Source organism: Pelobates fuscus, chromosome 7 (assembly GCF_036172605.1).
Source record: "Pelobates fuscus isolate aPelFus1 chromosome 7, aPelFus1.pri, whole genome shotgun sequence".
NCBI lineage: Eukaryota > Metazoa > Chordata > Amphibia > Anura > Pelobatidae > Pelobates > Pelobates fuscus.
The window spans coordinates 63,454,448-63,475,141 of NC_086323.1; the positions used below are offsets into that span (position 1 = coordinate 63,454,448).

At 38.7% G+C, this 20,694-nt stretch overlaps 1 protein-coding gene across 2 annotated transcripts in view; it reads right to left on the reverse strand.

Moving 5' to 3' along the window:
* The window catches only part of ABCD3 (ATP binding cassette subfamily D member 3), a 76,613-nt gene that overhangs the window by 12,799 nt on the left and 43,120 nt on the right, over positions 1-20,694 (reverse strand). For both annotated transcript variants that reach the window (XM_063428347.1, XM_063428348.1), the window contains exons 8-21: positions 18,135-18,191; positions 17,903-18,045; positions 17,376-17,445; positions 16,779-16,848; positions 16,443-16,540; positions 16,264-16,355; positions 14,677-14,768; positions 14,507-14,579; positions 9,071-9,134; positions 7,376-7,453; positions 5,089-5,154; positions 4,405-4,494; positions 4,098-4,217; positions 2,543-2,647 (exon numbers count right to left, since the gene is read on the reverse strand). In XM_063428347.1, the coding sequence (XP_063284417.1) occupies positions 2,543-2,647; positions 4,098-4,217; positions 4,405-4,494; positions 5,089-5,154; positions 7,376-7,453; positions 9,071-9,134; positions 14,507-14,579; positions 14,677-14,768; positions 16,264-16,355; positions 16,443-16,540; positions 16,779-16,848; positions 17,376-17,445; positions 17,903-18,045; positions 18,135-18,191 (1,218 nt within the window). The remainder of the gene's footprint in view (positions 1-2,542; positions 2,648-4,097; positions 4,218-4,404; positions 4,495-5,088; positions 5,155-7,375; positions 7,454-9,070; positions 9,135-14,506; positions 14,580-14,676; positions 14,769-16,263; positions 16,356-16,442; positions 16,541-16,778; positions 16,849-17,375; positions 17,446-17,902; positions 18,046-18,134; positions 18,192-20,694) is intronic.

The window sequence follows — 20,694 nt, forward strand, 5'->3', positions numbered from 1 at the left end:
CAAACCATATTCATATGAAAGGACTCAGATTTTGTCCAGTTTCCATGGGAACACTGACTATACCAACAACTTCATCTCATTTCCAGGTTTAAATGCAAAGCTTTCTTATTTCTGTATTGAAATTCTGTGCATGTTCCGGATGTGTGCACATGTCATACAAGTACTTGTATAGGCAGGGGGATGGCCCCTCTATGCCTCAACTGAAAGGGAATTATGTGGGCTTAGAGCAACACTGAAGTGTACAAATCTCTATAGCTGCAAGCAGAGCCGCCATCAGGGGGTGACAACCGTGACTGATTCACTACACACTAACACACACTCGGCATTCACTACACACTAACACACACTCGGCATTCACTACACACTAACACACACTCGGCATTCACTACACACTAACACACACTCGGCATTCACTACACACTAACACACACTCGGCATTCACTACACACTAACACACACTCGGCATTCACTACACACTAACACACACTCGGCATTCACTACACACTAACACACACTCGGCATTCACTACACACTAACACACACTCGGCATTCACTACACACTAACACACACTCGGCATTCACTACACACTAACACACACTCGGCATTCACTACACACTAACACACACTCGGCATTCACTACACACTAACACACACTCTGCATTCACTACACACTAACACACACTCTGCATTCACTACACACTAACACACACTCTGCATTCACTACACACTAACACACACTCTGCATTCACTACACACTAACACACACTCTGCATTCACTACACACTAACACACACTCTGCATTCACTACACACTAACACACACTCTGCATTCACTACACACTAACACACACTCTGCATTCACTACACACTAACACACACTCTGCATTCACTACACACTAACACACACTCTGCATTCACTACACACTAACACACACTCTGCATTCACTACACACTAACACACACTCTGCATTCACTACACACTAACACACACTCTGCATTCACTACACACTAACACACACTCTGCATTCACTACACACTAACACACACTCTGCATTCACTACACACTAACACACACTCTGCATTCACTACACACTAACACACACTCTGCATTCACTACACACTAACACACACTCTGCATTCACTACACACTAACACACACTCTGCATTCACTACACACTAACACACACTCTGCATTCACTACACACTAACACACACTCTGCATTCACTACACACTAACACACACTCTGCATTCACTACACACTAACACACACTCTGCATTCACTACACACTAACACACACTCTGCATTCACTACACACTAACACACACTCTGCATTCACTACACACTAACACACACTCTGCATTCACTACACACTAACACACACTCTGCATTCACTACACACTAACACACTCTGCATTCACTACACACTAACACACACTCTGCATTCACTACACACTAACACACACTCTGCATTCACTACACACTAACACACACTCTGCATTCACTACACACTAACACACTCTGCATTCACTACACACTAACACACACTCTGCATTCACTACACACTAACACACACTGCATTCACTACACACTAACACACACTCTGCATTCACTACACACTAACACACACTCTGCATTCACTAAACTATGCACACACTCTGGATTCACTATACTGACACACACTGCATTCACTACACTAACATACACTCTGCATCACCTGTACACACAGCATCCACTACACAAACATCCTGCATTCACAGTACACACACTACATCCACCACAAATTGAAACACTCTGCATTCACTATACACAGACACTGCGTCTAATACACACACTACATAAACTACAGACACTGCATCCACTAAACGCATTTCATCTAGTACATACAAACACTACATCCACTACACAAACACACACTACATCACTGTACACACACTACATCCACTACTCAAACACACACTACATCACTGTACACACACTACATCCACTACTCAAACACACTCTGCGTTCACTATACACACTGCATCCACTACACAAACACACACTCTGCATTCACTGCACAAACAGTATCTAATACACAAAAACTACATCCATTACACACGTTCTAATTCACTTCCACTATACACACCACATTCAGTCCCGCATCATTGTCAGCGGACTAGGTAGGGCGTGGGCGGGCCCGGGAGGGAGGGGTCGGGGGAGAGGGGGGCCAGACCTTGTGCTTTGTCAGGGGCCCCAAAATTTCTGATGGCAGCCCTGGCTGCAAGCATCAGATTGCAGTGAGACAGGGGAACCAAGGGGAGTTTGCCAATACCACCAGTGGCATTTCTTTATATGTTATTTGCTTATGTCTTTAACTCTCAAATGGAAACTGACTTGTTTTGATAACCACTAAATGACAATAATAAACAAAATGAATATTGAAAAAAATACACACATACAAACACACAGTTTCTATGACTGGAAAACAAAATATTACATTTGAAAGATTCTAGGAGAATAATAATTTCTGAAAAGCTGCATTTTCTGTTTGAGGCACTTACTTTTCTGCAATGGTCATATATGAACCCTTCTACGTCCACACTAACAGCACTTGTGCATTCGTCCAAAATTGCGAACTGTGGCTTGTGGTAAAACAATCTTGCCATCTGGAACAGCAAATATAGTCATTTGCACAATGTAATCATTTGCAATTTTGTTCAATTAACTGTGGCATTGAGAACTTGCATTGCTACAATTAGTCAATTTTAACAACCTGTACTTCATATATACTTCCCAATGAATAACTTGATCATTACAGACCCTTACAGCCTACAGAAGTGCTTTATGTGTGAAGAGTGTGTCCTTTTTTTTTCACTTTGAAAAAAAGTGACTATTTCAATAGAAATGTAAACCTTTATAAATTAACCTGGTTACACCCCTAAAGCAGTCGATCAGACAACCGGTCCTGTTACGTCCTGGTTTGTTTAGCTCATTTTGAAAAAAAAAAATGCTGATTCCAATAGAAATTGGCAATTTTATAAATTAACCATGCTAATAATCACGCAAAGGTCCTTTTACTTCCTGGTTGTTTAGGTCAGTGGAGCTAAACTCAAGAGGTAGGCCATTTCTCAGAGCACCTGCCTTGCAAAAACGTCTCATGAGCTGCATTGGGAAGTCTGTGATTGGACAGCCACAGAAAATCTGGGCTGGGTTTGAAGGGGAAGGCTTGCAAAGGCTACAGACAAGAGATCTGCGGTTTTGCAAGCAGTTTTTAGTTATTAAAAAAATGCATAATTAAATGCATTAATTTTGTCATTGGGGGTATATCTACTAAAACGTTATAATTATAATTTTTATCAATCAGTTGGAGTGTTCGTTTTAAGTTGGAGTGTTCGTTTTAAGATTAACTGGTATTAAAATGTACACACATCTGGAACATTATAAGGCATATTGACATGAAGTAGAAACTGAGAAATCATTCAGAATTATACTAATAACGCCAATATTAAGAAGTTTTACTGCGACATACTGCAAAGCGATATTTCTAAAATGTACAATTTTACTACGATAGTTCTATATGTTATTGCTTTTGAAGCACATCAGTCACCCACAAATGGGACGGAATACAAGGACAGCTTCTAGTTCGCTTCACATTATAGGTGTGGAAATGTATTCTATGCATTGTGCTTGCAAAATTCCCAGTACATGTTTCAACAAATTGACTTTTGCCTCAAAATGGCCACCAATGAGTAAGTGAACAGACCCACAAATATATATGCCCCCCCTCCCAAACCATGCTCAACGAGGAGCCATTCACCCAAAAGGCACTGTCAGGAACAGTCATGAAATATCACAAGCAGGATTGTCAGGGAAAACATGATCATGCATCCACAATTTTAAAATAAAATATTGTGTATTAATTATATATATTTTAAATTACACTCTGATTATTAAAAGAGCGTCAGACACTCATATGAAATCAAAGGTCATGCAAGGACAAGAGCAACATAGCAAAACCAAACCAATAACTGATCATATGTTCGATTCCTCTATGTACCCTGAAATTCAAACTGCAAAACACAGATACACATACACACAGAGCAAAAAAATACATACTGCCATTCTCTGCTTTTCTCCTCCACTGAGAACATCCATCCAATCTTGAACACTGTCCCAGCCACCTTCACGATCCAGAATCTGGCCCAGCTGGACATTATCGAGGTATTCTTTCAATACCTGCAAAGTAAAGTAAGATGTTTTGTCCATATTTGTTTCTATAATGTTGTTTAACATTAACACTGCCTTGTGTAAAAAAAAAAAAAAAAAAAAAAATTATGTGAAGCTTACATAAACTAGTTTCATTTGCAAACAACGACTAATATGTATGAGTGATATTTGAGCATAATTGCTCATTTATTCTTACCTTATCAGATATACCTTTCCGTTTCTGGTCTTCTTGAGTGTCTGGGTATATGACCTGGTCCCTTAATGTCCCTAAAGTCATATACGGCCTCTATAAAGCAAACATTAAAATTAACAACCTTTAATATCTGTGGAGATTAAAAAATAAAATAAAACATATATACACACACACACACACACACACACACATTTAGATATATATTTAGATGTAGATGTAGATATAGATATATATTTAGATGTAGGTATAAACATCTGAATTTAAAGCCAGAGTAGCCAAACAGAGCACAGCTGACTTCCAATTCGGCTGCTTTGACCTTGAATTTGAAATTAACTTTGAATTCTCACGTTCGTGAATAATCATGATGGATGAAACTAAAGACAGAGTTACATAGAGCAGCGCAAATGGGAAAAAAAAAAGTCCTATTTTTTTTTAGCAGCATGGGAGCAAAGGGGTCTCCTTTCCTGTTTTTCCACTGTGGTTACACAGCCTGTCAGCAACAGAGAACCAGGAGCTCCATCAACAGCAGTGTGAACGGGATCAAGTAAGGGAAATCTGTGCCAGAGACAGCACAAATCCCTAGTCACAACCAGCAAGAACAGGAATGAGGCTCCAGTCAGAAAACAAATTAAAGTTGGAGAGCTTAAAACCAAAATAATAATAATGGAGTTCTCTGAAACCACTTACTTGGGGTACATAAAAAAGTTTTCCTCGTTCAGGCTTGGTCAGACGTCCACCAAACAAAGGCCACAACTGTGAAATAGACATTTATTTATTTACAAAAATAGATACCCACAGTGTACTTTCAACATATTAGTAACAATACAGCACCAGTCAAATCCTAGCACACCCCCAAGTGTCACACACCATGGTGCATGATTTTGTTCCAGCATCACAAGTGCCAATCAGTAGGGGGTGCCCGGGGCACACTTGGACAAGGGCGGCTTCTTGCGCCCCTGTGTCTGAAGTAAGGAATCTGTGCTGCCTATTTGTGGAGCCCAGGAGTCTCAGTGTTCAATCTATGTCGGCAGCAGCTCCTCTTGAATCCTGCAAGAGCATTGCCGCGGGCTGCTGTGGCAACGATACACGGGCGCAATGCATGCCGGAGCCTTGCCATAGCAACCCGCGGCAATGCTCTTGCGGGATGCGAGAGGAGGAGAGCTGCTGCTGCTATCAATTGAACATAGAGACTCCTGGCTGTGTCCCTCTACAGAATCGAGTCTGCTATGCCAACGGACCACCAGGGAAATATAATGTCCCCCGTTTCTAGCCCCCAGGTAAGAAGCAGGGTGGGATAAGCCAATTTTTAAAGACTGTTCATCAGACCTGGTCACCCCAACACCCCCATGTCACCTTCCTACACCCTTTTCCCTCCACCCCATATGGACATCCCCAAACCCTGCCCCCTCCACACTGTCACCCCCAAGCCCTGCCCCCTCCACACGGTCACCTTCCTGCCCCCCACACTGTTACACCCAAACCCTGTCCCACCACACTCATCTTCCACCACACTGCCCCCCCCCCCACACTACATCCTCTCTCTACACACACACACACACACATATATATATATACACACATATACACATATAATGCATCCATTACACACTATGCATCCAGTATACACACACAATGCATTCACTACACAGACATTGCATCCATTACACACACCTATAAACAAACACACTATGCATCCACTAGACACACCTATAAACACACACACACTATGCATCCACTAGACACACCTATAAACACACACTATGCATCCACTAGACACACTTGCGCACTGTGTAATTGCATCAGTGTATTTGTATGTGTGTCTGTATCTGTGTGTCTAAGTATCTGTTTGTGTCAGTTTTTGTATCTATGTGTGACTGTGTCTGTATCTGCATGTGTATACATGTGTGTCTGTATCTTTATGTGTGTATCGGTATGTGTGCGTGCCTGTATCTGTAAGTGTGTGCGCGTCTGTATCTGTGTTTGTATCTGCATGTGTGCGTGACTGTATTTGTGTCAGTTTGTTTAGCTGTGTTTCGGTCAGTGTGCATATGTGTGTCTATGTATCTGAATGTGTGTCAGTGTGTGTATATTATATACACACACACACACACACCTCAGCATCTTGCAAACACTACATACAAATACACCCCTGCATTCAAACACCAACACTACATACAAACACACCTCTGTATTAGAACACCACCATTATACATAAACACACCACTGTATTCAAAAACCACACTACATACAAATGTCAACACTACATAAAAACAGGGTGACAAATTTAGGATCTGCCCCAGGTACGCCCCTGTATATGCCTGAATTCCAGCCCAGATTAAACGGGATGACTCTTGGACTCTATTTGATCATCTGACATAACTATAAGTTCCCACTGGCCTACCACAAGATTCTCATGGATACTTGTACAAGTGTAGATCCTGTGTTTTGTTTAAGTCACATTTTACTTTAAGAACTGACTTTTGCGTTTATTTTGGTTTTGCAGGTCTGCTCTTTTATGTAATTTTGTCAGTGTGTCAAATTAATTTGTATTTTCATTATTAAAATATTAATCTGATTTTGTATTTGGGCTGTAGTATCTGAATTCACAAACCTGTAGAGACAAGGTTGAAATTCAGGTTACCAGACTGTTCATTGTGTAAGAGATTGATATATTTATACCATTTGCCTTTAAGTAGAACTGGAACGTCATTTGGGTACTTCAGACCCAGGGTGGGTGGTGGCAGCAGTGTTAGTCTGTGCTGGCGTAGGTACGATTTGCAGGTTAATTTGGTGTCACTGCATGCCCTTGTATAAGTTAGCCAGAGGCTAGGTGCTATTAATCACTTCATGCCCACACTCTCCCCATCACCATGACTTGGCAGATAAACCTTCCCATGACACTCAGCATTAGTTTTAATTTAAATTTGTAACATTTTTCTTAAGAAAGGTAATTTTAAGGTTTTGTTTTTTTTACCTCTCCTAACACCCGGAACAGAGAGCTCTTTCCACATCCATTAGGCCCGCAAACAAGAACATTGGCGCCTGATCTCACCTTAGATTAAAAATTAAAATAAAAAAATCAGTTCTCAGTTGTAAAATATAAATATAATCTATTGGTATATGATTTAGACAAAATTGTGAAATACTCATTCATGTGCTAATCTGGCATTAAGAATTATGTCTTAAGTATGGTTTGGTTTCCAATTTGGCTATTTTGCCCTTAAAGGGACACTATAGTCACCAGAACAACTACCTCTTATTGAATTTGTTCTGGTGAGTAGAATCATTACCTTCAGGCTTTTTGCTGTAAACACTGTCTTCAGAGAAAATGCAGTGTTTACATTACAGCCTAGTGATAACGTCACTAACCATTCCTCAGACAGCTGTTCGAGATCCTTCCTGGGTCATGGCTGCCTAAAATGCATCCAAACATTCAGTATCTCCTCCCTCTGCATGCAGACACTGAACTTTCCTCATAGAGATTAATTGATTCAATTCATCTCTATGAGGAGATGCTGATTAGACAGTGCTGTGTTTGAATTGTGCTGGATCTGCCTCATTGTCAGTCTCAGCCAATCCTATGGGGAAGCATTGTGATTGGATCATGCTACCACTTCTTAAGATGTCAGCAGACTGCTTGTGTTTCTGAGTCTAACAACATGCAGAGTTACAGCTTCAGTAAGATACAGTAAGACTTTGCAATATTTATGGAGGCATGAAGGAACCGGGGGAGCTAGATGGTGATTTTAACACTATTGGGTCAGGAATACATGTTTGTGTTCCTGACCCTATAGTGATCCTTTATTAATGCACTCTTGTTGACCTACTGTTTAGGGATCAAATTCCTCTATCAGCTGGGAGTGAGTTTTAAAATGTGTGCTTTTGCTGCTCAGTAGCAGACAGATAAAGATGAAATTATATATGTTAGACAGATATAGATGCACTCTATTGGCACTGTAAATACTTAATCTCATTGAAGTGGCTGCAGTGTCTGGAGTCCCCTAGTGCTGTCCTTCCATCGAGTGTTAAACATTTTCTTATATTTTAGTGTTATGCAGGAGTTCCAAGCAGTTGATTACCCTCAGTGTTGTTCAGGCTAATGAGGATGCATTAGCTTGAACACAATGGGCATCTGTGATAGGCTGAAAGCAGGCAGCTGACACTCTCAGCCAATCACGGTGCCCATTTTGGTATGAAGGAAGAATGTAATTTCTGCCTTAGCCAAATCTCCAGTGGAGGCGGGACTATGGGAAGCTAGGGACTCTCATTCACTGTTAAACTGCTCGAAAATGGTTTTACACTGTCTAGAGGGACAGTGCCAGGACACACTCGGTACCATAACCAATTCAATGAGGTGAAATGGTTATAGTGCTTACTGTGTCCCTTTATGCAAGATACACATAACCAACATATATGTGAACTTACAAAAATGTCATTCTAGCTCTGCAAATGTATACAGCAAATACTGGGACAATTAAAAGAATACATTTGAAAGAATAAAAAAATACATAAGCAAATTAATTAGAATCCCCCTTGTACTGAGCCAAAAGGTCTCTACTCCCATGTCCTAAGTTCCTGCCACTATTTATAGCTTAAGAAGCATTAAAATGTAAAATATAGCCGTGTGTCAAAGAGTTTAAAAAACAAAACAAAAACAAAAAAACTTTACCTCAAAGTCTAGATCTCTGATTAAAACATCCCCATTTGGTGTTGCAAGAGGGACATGATCAAACCTACAAACAGAAGAAAGCAATTCGGTGAAATGTAAAGGAAGGATATGAAAAAAGAACATTTGTAAAATAGCATATACTGAAGTCGTCACATTAACAGTTATGGGATTGTATCTATACTTTATGTCTATATGTATTTACCATTTTTTTCTAATATTACTGTTGCAAATTCTCTGTGGACTTCTGTGTTATCACAGGAATCCATTTCCTGTTAAATCATGCATATTTCTATTGAAACTTGGTACTTTCCAGCAAACACGGCTAGATCATTACTTAAAGTGGCATACTAAGCACCATAACCACAACATGGAATTATTCTGGCTATGATAAAAGGAGTCTTTCACATCAGAACCTGCGAAAATACCACTCTTGTCACTCAATGTTGGCCTCTCCAAATTTAGACAGCAATAGCAGGCTGTGAGCACCATATTTATGCTATATAAAATAAACAAAACTTCCACAATACCACAGCGGTAAATCAGGTTTGAGTTCTTAAAGATAAAACAAATGTGTTAATGGGGGACTATAGTCACCAGAACAACTACAGCTTAATGTAGTTGTTCTGGTGAGCATAATAGCTCCCTTCAGGCATTTTCATGTAAACACTGCCTTTTCAGTGAAAAGGCAGTGTTTACATTGCCACTAGGGACACCTCCTAGTGGCCACTCCTTAGAGCCCTGCCATTCAGCGTCCCCACGCTCTGCATGGAGACACTGAATTTTCCTCGTAGAGATGCATTGAATCAATGCATCTATGAGGAGGTGCTGACTGGCCAAATGGCGCTTGGCCCCGCCCCCTTGCCGATTTTAGCCAATCCAATGCTTTCCCCATGGGAAAGCATTGTTGGCTAAAAATCTGCAATTTTGATGATGTCACCAAGGGGGCATGGCCAGTGGCGGCAGACCCGTGGAGAGCTGAAAATAAGGTGATTTTTAACCCATTCTGAGGGACTGGGGGGGGGGGGGGGGCACCTAAATAGTGGGTTTAGCACTACAGGGTCAGGAATACATGTTTGTATTAACACAGTCAAGGGACTACCACTAGAGCCATGTTTTTAGCAAAACATAAATATTGTTGTTTCTCATTGTCGTTGTTTGACTTTGTCAGAGAAAAGGGACATCTATACTTGAAAATCACTACATTAAGAAACAGAAGGTTTTGGTGCTTAAAGTGTTTCTGTAAAAGATTACTCTGTTGTTGTTATGATGCTAGAAGTCACCTGGCCTGTTCCCCGGTAATAGGGCAAAGCGTTTTGTGCAGAGGGTCCTCTATGGACGTCAGAGTTGCAGAAACTGGATGCCTATCCAGTCGGTAATTCATTGAATGAGAGTGTCAGTTGTGAAACTATTGCAGTGGCTTTCCAAGTACATGGCTTTTTTCCCCAAATTTAGACCGCTATACAGACTCTGGGCACCATAACCACTTCAAATCACTGAGATTTATATATTCTTTATTTAGAAGATAATATCAATAAAATAGCATACAAGACTAACGCCATGAAGTATAGTAACAATACAATTCTATGAGCTTAAGGAATGAGCTTTCAGAAAATTATAGAAATATGAGACTTAAAGCGGCCAATGATTGCCATAATAGAACACTGGTTATAACCTAAAGGGAGACAGCTCATAACAACTTTATATGATCTTATTGTTAGGCAATGGGCCTGAATTCGGGCATAACAAGGCATTGTATTTAACAGTGGAGCTATAGACGAAAAATAAATACATACGATAAACATCATCTTGAGCACTGAAGAAAAGAAAAAGGTTCTAACACTTGAGTGCCCCTGTCACTAGATCTTTACAGCCTCATAGCCCTCCTCAGTTTGCTAGAAAAGTTAAAAAAAAAATAAAAATGGATTTACTTACCTTTTTCCACATCGTGAGGCTCCCTCCCCATGGTTTACCTCTCCAATTACCACTACGACACAAATTAGGCATGGACTACTCCATGATGATCCAATCCAGTGCTCCTAAGAGGAGTATTGGGGACCTAATATGCATGCTCAACAAGCACAGCACACACATTTAAGTTTACTCAGACATATTGAATGCATGGAACCCATTAGATCAATGCTTTCCTAGGAGTTTTACTTTTTACTTTACAGTAGGACAGCCATACTGAAAAGTATGACAGCTCTCATACTGAATTTAAACACTGGATTCTTGTCCTGCTTTCTTTAAAACCCAAAGAACCAGTCAAACAAAAAGGTAAAAAAAATATATAAAAAGATCAAATATGTCAATTAATATACAAAATTACTGGCAAACGCTACTCTCACAGCTTGAAGAGCCCTATCTAGAAATCTATATTTTTTTAGTCCAGTCTATTCCTTGTAATTTTAGATTTATTCCACTCAAAAAAAAAAAAAAGGTAAACTTGCCTGTAATATAGCACCAAAACAGCCTAATCCACCCTCGCTGAAAGTCATCAATCAAGCATTATGACTATTGACCTATTAAATGTTTCTCATAGAGAAGCACTGGGGACATACAGCATATGAGATGCATTTGTGGCAATCCGCTAATAAAATGCTTTTCATAACAGTTTACAGCACATAAAATAGATTCAGTTACTGGATGTATTTTAGTTGGAAGACTCTAATGACAGATCGACAGCCATATGAAACATGGGTATTGCGAAGATAAACAGTATTATTTCTCTTCAACACTGCACTAAAATCACTTCATTAAAACAAAGTGATTTTAGTGCTTGAATTTAGTGCTGTCCCTTCAATTGTGTCTGATTAGTGTAAACATAGACTGAAGGATTTATTTTTATTTTTTTTAAAAGGGAATAATGGAAAATTCAAAAGGCAGTTGCAAATTCCAGGACAAAAATCACTCAAATTCATCTATTCTTATTTTTCCCAGAAATATACAATTCCTCATCAATTCTTCACAAGTCCGAGTTTAGTGAATAAACATGAGAGAAACAAATCCTTTATATAAAGTTTGAATAGTTTTAAGACTGTTTCTTCGATAAACTTTCATTTATATAAACCAGTTTAACACTGTTTCTTGCAGATTACAAGTTAAATGCAAACTTACTAATAAAGAGAAAAGGCATTTTGTTTGTTAGTGATGAAATTATGGATTTCCTGCTCTTATTTAACTCTGTGGTAACCAAGCATTGGGTGGTGAACAATCCTATTCACTTAAGGCTGGGAAGTCCAATATTGACCAATGCTGAAATACAACTCCCATGATGCAAAAAAAAAAAAAAATACAAAGTAAAAAATAAAAAAAAAAATAAAAGAAAGGGCACTCAATTCCCCCAAATCCCATTCCAAATGGAGACTAGAGAAAAAAAAGGACTAGGTTTGCTTCATCAAGTAGTTGTTTGAGTCACTGCAAGCACCATAACTACTAATGCAGGTTACACTGCTAGGCAGCTATAGGTGATGTTTTTGTTAAACAATTTTCCACTGGTTTAACAAAAAAGCCTCGTCCTTGAATTCATCCCTCACCATCTGTTTTAGAATGAGCACGTAATGATCTGTGAGCACATGAGTAAATGGATTCAGCCACACAAACAACGGTTTAGACAAATTTAAACTAACTCTTTCAAGCCATCTGAACTTTCTTAACTTTACTTCTTTCATGACAGCAAAAATGAAAAAGTAGGATTCGTGGCATTTTATTCAGTTTATGGTGCCTACATGCTTCAATGTATAGAATGAAGGCTGTCCAAGTTGGCGAGGGTAGTTTGCTGCAACCTGCAGTAAATGACTCATTTTTATATGGAATTGGTAGAGGGAAGTCTATCTAGGACCCTTAAACCGATTTAATATTAAAACAAAAAAACTCTCACCCTGCAAACTGCTGCTTTGCTGAGACCCACTGCTGATTGGCTAAGTAGCACCTAGCCTAGGGACCAGACAGGCGGTAGAGAAGGAAGTTACAGTAATCCAGCATGTATCTGCAAAGATATACATCTACTTTACTGTTTACTAGTAACAAAAGCGTTTCAATGTTTGCTTCTCTATTAAAGGAAAACTGCATTGGATTTGAAAAGGTATTAAAAAAAAATACTTTGTCTCTAATATAGTCTCAAAGAGTTTTGCAACAACTCCCTCCCCTCCCCCAATAAAAAAAAACAGTTTTTAGATAAAATATCTACTACACTTTATTCCAGCATCATCAATTGCCTCCTTGTGGCACTCCACCCCTTGTGACATCAAGAAGTCAGAAGACATGGGTCCAATCAAATGGTTCCCATTTAAAATATTTGCGGACCCTAGGTGCATGCACGTCTTCAGAGATGATCCACCAACGAAAATCCTCTCATAGAAAATCATTGAACATAACGATTTTATATGAGAAGCCGTGGAGGGACACTGTGCATATGCGTGTTCTACACATTCGTGAGAGGTGAGCAGACTGTCCGTTCTGCCCACTCTTCGCTTTTTATTAACAGGCATAAGTCCTAAATAGTCTACATCAGCACACTAGGCGTGATGATGTCATGGTATGAATGGTATGAGAGTCAGGAAGTAACAGTCCCAGCTCTCTGAGACAAGGAGGGCGTGGTGGCGTGTCTTGATGCTGTGTTCTCAAGTCTTCAAGCAGCTGAACTGTATCACGTTGGAGGATAGGAGCATGTAGGGAAACATTTAAGGCACTATAACAAGTTCAATAAGATGAAGTTGTTATAGTGGCTATAGAGTTCCTTTAAATTACAAGTTGATGTCACTATATGTAAAGCATGTATAATAATTATATTAAAAAAAAAAGAAAAAAAGAAAATGATGTTAGAGGGAGGAAAAAATATGGTAACTCTTAAAGAACTTGTTATTTTTAAGGAATGCTTTCTATTTACTTATCAAAAGATTTAGTTACTCATTTAAAAAGATTTTTTTTACTTTACCTTACGGTTTTTCTGTGCATATGCATTTAATACACAAAACAGGATTATTCACAAATGTGAGAATTCAACGTGAATTTCAAATGTAAGGCCAAAATAGCCAAACTGAACACAGAATTGACTTGGAGTTTTTGTCTAATCCAATTATTTTAGCCTAGTTTAAAATTCACTTTGAATTCCCTTGAAATTCTCACTTTAGTGAATAACCCTGACACTGCTTTTCAATCTACAGAAAAAGGACGGAACTAAAAACTTTAGCTTCATTATTAGTTTTTGTTTTTTTATTATGAAACCCTAACCGTACTGAATCAAAACCGGGCTCTTTTCCAATTTCAGATTATTCTTTCTAAATCATTACTGAGATTATAGACAACGCAATATAAATAGGTAATTCGATTCTTACTAGTTCTGACAAACCAGCCAGCTCTACACTGGAAATGTAAAACATTTCTCATACATCAGGCACAAACTATAAAATTATATTCCCCACCCCCAAAAAAACATACTTAATTATATTGTCAGCATTGATAATTTTCCCACTTCCAGGTATTAACGGGATGGTCTGTATGGCATCTAAATCTGCAAGTTCAAGGAAAAATGGGTAGTCTGATTATTCAATCGTTCAAACTTATGCTTTTTTTCCTTTCTTTCTTAACACAATAGATTATGTCGTTACCTCCATTTTGTTGAGAAATCATAGTCCGCTCGTATTTCCCACTGTTCAAATCTTTCAGCACTTGCATTAATTCTGTAATCCTGGCTGTGAAACTAGGAGCCAAACAAAAGATTTTTGTTAGATCACAATTGTTGTTCGCATGAAACTTATTTTTGCAAACAATGCATCGTTAATACATGAAGGAATGTGCATGAGAGCTTAAATTTGTGTTAAAAGACCGAGATAAGCAACAGTAATTTTTTAAGTATAGGCTCCATTCACAAGCCACTCAGTCCTATCATTTCAAACAAATTGTTATCCAAAATTCAACATAAATGAAAGAGGCTTTACAAAACAAATGTACAGTACACAATGATCCTTAAACAACATTTTCAAATGTTATCATTAGCTTAATAACTAGTTTATTTTAGCAAGTTAATAGAAATAAGGAACAAGTTCGAGAAAAACATTAATCACCATATGCCCTAACTGAAGCAGGTAAAAAATAAAATCAGCAGCAAAACTGCCAGCAAATGAGCATAATTGCATATTTGTATTGTAAGTGTTCCTTAAATCGCCATAAACTTTATTAAAAGAGAGTGATATTTAAATGTACTATTTTTAGATAAAATATCCTTCAGTCTGAGCATTCCAGGTAGACACAGCCACTTGTTGAAATCTGTAGATCTCCCATGACAAGTAGCTTTGTTATTAAAGCTAGGGAGCATCAAATCCTGTTCCCTTGCCATTGAATGGGCCGTCGTCATTTGCACATCTCATACCCTTGCCTAAACATCCAGGTTATTCAGCTAAACCTAATCTCAACGGAGTGTATGCTGCAGAAAGAAGAGGCATAAGCAGTTCCTCTACACAGGACACAATGTAAATAAAACTTCCTCAATTACATAAAATGTAGGAAACCTGAGAAAGTAAAAATATTGGGTTTTTTTTGCTCTTTTTAAGAATGACATGAAAAGGGCATAATGGCTTGTGAATAAGTAATAAGAAGAAGAAACTGAGAGGACATAAACCATAGATCATACAAACAAAATTGCATCATTTCCCAAACTGCAACATTTAAGCAAATTGATTGATTAATTTTATAAATTAAGCTACTGTTGCCTAAATTTTGTATTTCAGTTTTCAATTCACAACAACTTGTTGTTTAACCCCTTAAGGACACATGACATGTGTGACATGTCATGATTCCATTGTATTCCAGAAGTTTGGTCCTTAAGGGGTTAAAGGATGTATACTGCATTAAAACAGATGGAAGTAAAAACACAGACAGGCAAGGGAGCTTAAGTTAAAAAAAACATACCTGTAGAAAAAGAAAAAAAAAACATATGGGTGAGATGAAAGGACAAAAACATTTAGAGATTGCATTATAAAAAAAAAAAAGGAAAAGGAAAGCTAATGGGGGGAAAAAAAAAAGGTGGAATAGGTGGAAGACCAAGAGATGGAAGGGACAGCGAACCCATATACACACAGTTTAACTCTTTCAAAAACAAGGTGTAAACAATACATGGCAAAGCTGTCCCAAATAACCATTTCTGTAAAAAATAAAGGTAGATAAAACACTGCACGTCCCAAACCCCACACTCTCACCCTGCTAATCTTGTCATTTCCCGACCTGCAAGCACAATTCTGCCCAGTGCCTGGGACATCCTCAGCAACATTCTTCCACTCTGGTAGTAATCCTTTGAAAACAGAGAAGCAATAAACATAAACTATATGCTGCTTTGCAAGCACAGAGTTGTCCGACATTGCCCAATTCCCGCACCCACCTCGAGCAGCTCAGCATGTGTGCTCTTCAGATGCCGCGGATGATTTGGTGTGAGGAAAGGACGGCTGACAACCAGGTAACCCACCACAGTTGCAAGATCTGCAGTATTGAAATAGGTCAACAGCATTAAAAGTATGGTAATATATGCAATTTTATAAATACTTTAACACGTATGAGAAAAATGAAAAACCACTGAACTTTAGGTTGTATTCCATACTCTTCCACAATTACTACCTCTTATTTGGACACAATTATATATACACAATAAAAATATTTTTCTGCATAATGCAATATACAGGCTACACTTAAAACTCTCCCTGATGGAACTATAACTTACATTTGGCAATAATGCTGTCGACAAAGCCCATAGAGAAACGAAACAAAATGAAGTTATGCAAGTGCTCCACCTGGCGAGGAAAGAATAAGAGAGTTAAACATTTTTCAAAAAAAGGATTGCTTCAATTTATAAAATGTTTCTTTGGCTAGTCCTGTATCTCATATTGGGTGCTTGAATAACCCAACACGTGATGCAAATAAATATATACATATCTAAGCCGAGCTCATAAAAAGCAATGTTCACTTGGTGACTGACATTAGTATTAATAAGAAAAAAATAAAAAAACAACAACCATGCAAGGACAATTGGGATGCAACATTAAGAGGTAGTAGTATAACATGCTTTAACTTTATAATTAATAGATTTGCCACTATTCTAAAAACAGAATTCATCACCCTAACACAATTTACCATATGAAAAGGTAGGTGATTTTTAAATAGGGGAACATATTATGTCAATCAATTTGACACATGGAAGAGCTCCAATTAACACTGCATTACTCCAAACAGTGCAGAAAAACCTGGGCTGTAAATGGCTTTTGAAAGTAGTTTGGAAAATGAGGATGTTAAGTATTTCTGAATGCAGCAATCCACTTACCAATTTGTTGAAAGCTGCGTGAATAGTCTGCTTTTCCCTTTTGTTTCCATTGTAAAATGCAATTTCTTCACTAAAAACAAAATACATTATTAACATTTGTGACGTTTTATAACTTAGTAATTCTAAAAAGCACCATCATGGATTCTTCAAAGAGAAAGAGAGGCAAGCTAAAAAACAACATACAATTAGTAATGTGCTTTTGATCAGGGATTATGATCTCAGCCACTCTAATGTTTCTACATAGAGAAGCACTGGTGGTCTACGGTGAATCTCCTCCTAGAGCTGTATAATCCCAACGCATCTCTATGTGAAGCACGAAGGTGCTAGGACTTGCAAAGACTGCAGAACTGCAAAAGGGAGCACTTCTTGTGAGTATACAAAAGGTGCACAATGTGGGCAGAAGTTTAAAAAAAAAATATTCTCTGACATGCAGCAGTAAATCCAATCTATTTAAGCAACACGATTGTGTCCACTTGTAGTTCTTTCAGGCCTCCTAAATAGGTAGCTTTTGTTCTTGCTTGACTGACCTATTGGTAATGAGCCGCGAGTTGACATATCTGTATTCTCCTTCATATCTTTGCTCTGCAATGGTCATTTTACCAATTGGCCTCCTGAGACGAGTCAAGAAAAGTCCAGAAACAAGCAGGTAAGCCATCATGCTTGCTGGTCCCTAGAATGCAGCATAAGAGCCAAGATCAGACAATAGTAAAATAAAAAAGTAAAACACACACAAACACAAGCAGAAAACGCGTACAATACCTGAGCTCCAATAGCACTTGTCAGCTTGAAGATATACAAAACAATGTCCAAAAATGGCTAAAAAAAAAAAAAAAAAAGTTGAAGTTAGTGCCATCCTTTACATTTGTGTACATGTTGTAACCAAAAACTGAAGATATTAATGTATTTAAAATAATATACAGATCTAGGACTGTCTGATAATTTATTTTTATTGGCTGCTGATCTTGGGATGCATCTTTTCACAAAGCATTGCATATATAGAGAGAGGTACGTAAACCAGAAGACCATTGATCATTTGACTCTACGGATGTTTAACAATTTAAACACCGTAAAAAAAAAAAATAATGTTAAATATAATAAATAAATATATATGTAATAAAATTTAATTCATAAAATGTATACATGTTATTTAATTCAGAAAACAAAAGCATTCGGTGAGGATTCCAAGCAAATGTAGCCTATTTTAAATCACAAAACACAAAATAAGAATAAAAGTCAGCCTCCAAGTTGTATTAATCTGAGAGTTAATCGATTGATTAAATAAATTAAAACTAGTGTGGCTGTGTATTTGGTGTGTACTGTGAGGAAACTAAATAGATTTATTAAGGTTTTATGTAAATCAGGTTAGTCTAAGCAAGTTAAGATCAGGATGTATGTATCAAAAATGACCAGCAGAGGTCTCTTTCCTATGATTGCTTTAGGTATTTACACACACAGGTTCAAGCACCAATTGTCCTTGGTATATGGCTGCCTTTTAGCCAGTATGACACAGCTAATCAAAGCCTGAGAGATGGTTACATGTCCTCTTATGTTTCTTTATCAGTGACTATACCAGCAGCTTATCAGGCACAATTTTTTGTACCATGTCTTAATTATTATTATTATTATTATTGCCATTTATATAGAGCCAACAGATTCTGTAGCGCTTTACAATATTATTACAGGAACGAGGACCTTACAGTCTATAGGAGGTGGGGGTAAAACACAATAGGACAGGAAGTAGCAATCAAAAAAAGGTGGGACACAATGAAAGACACACACTACCACACAACCCACAACAGCTTTGCTCTTTATACGGAACTCAAATTCCATGTTACATAACTACCCCAAGTTACATTTCACCCAAAACCCCCCTCTGACACACATGACGATTGGCAGTCCAAGTACATGAACCTAAAAGCTCTGAACATAACAGCCCATAACAACACTCCCCGCTCAGCACCCAGCAGGTCCAACCCACCACAAATAAACTACAAGAACACCTACACCAGGACACTCAGAAGGGCAAAGGTTCAGGCCCTCTACACGACATGTGCACCCTAACAAAGGTTAACCTGTACGGAATTTAACTGTAATGTGTATAACATGTTCAACATAGCTACAATGAAAACAAACAAATGTACTTTTTGATACCTCCCTTCCTATATGTAACCCCTACCCTTGTTTCATTAAAAATTAAATAAATAAAGAATTAAAAAAAAAAAAAAAAGGTGGGAGTGAAGTAGGGATTGACCGATTATCGGTTTTACCGATATTATCGGCCAATATTTGGTATTTTCGGCAATATCGGTATCGGCCAATAGAGAGACCGATATTGCCGATAATACAAACCAAGCCCGGCGGTCCTGGGGGGGTGGCAGCAAGCGGTTACCTTCCCAGCAACTACCCTGTGTAAATCTTGTGAGTCCCGCGGTTGCCAGAGCGCTACCATGGGTTACCATGGCAACGCTCCGCGTGGCACACAGGCCGCAAGATTTACACAAGAGTTGGAGGGAACTGCTGGGAAGGTAAGTAACAGCTTGCTGCGGGCCCTCCCACTGCTCAGTACATGCCACTGGACCACCACTGGACCACCAGGGAATGCCATATCACCCCTCCCTGGTCAGGTAACAAGCAGGGAGGGGGGACTGAAACAAAAACAAAAAATGCCCCCCCATTTTACACAAACTGCAGCCCTTCACTATACACAAACTGCAGCCCTTCACTATACACAAACTGCAGCCCTTCACTATACACAAACTGCAGCCCTTCACTATACACAAACTGCAGCCCTTCACTATACACAAACTGCAGCCCTTCACTATACACAAACTGCATCCCTTCACTATACACAAACTGCATCCCTTCACTATACACAAACTGCATCCCTTCACTATACACAAACTGCATCCCTTCACTATACACAAACTGCATCCCTTCACTATACACAAACACACACACACTACACACACACACTCACACACACACACACACACACACACTATACACACACACTATACACACACTATACACACACACACTATACACACACTATACACACACTATACACACACTATACACACACTATACACACACTATACACACACTATACACACACTATACACACACTATACACACACTATACACACTATACAAACACACACTATACAAACACACACTATACAAACACACTATACAAACACCACACGCACTTTGCGCACACCGCATTCACTGCATTCACTTTGCGCACACTACACACACTGCATTCACTTTGCGCACACTACACACACTGCATTCACTTTGCGCACACTACACACACTGC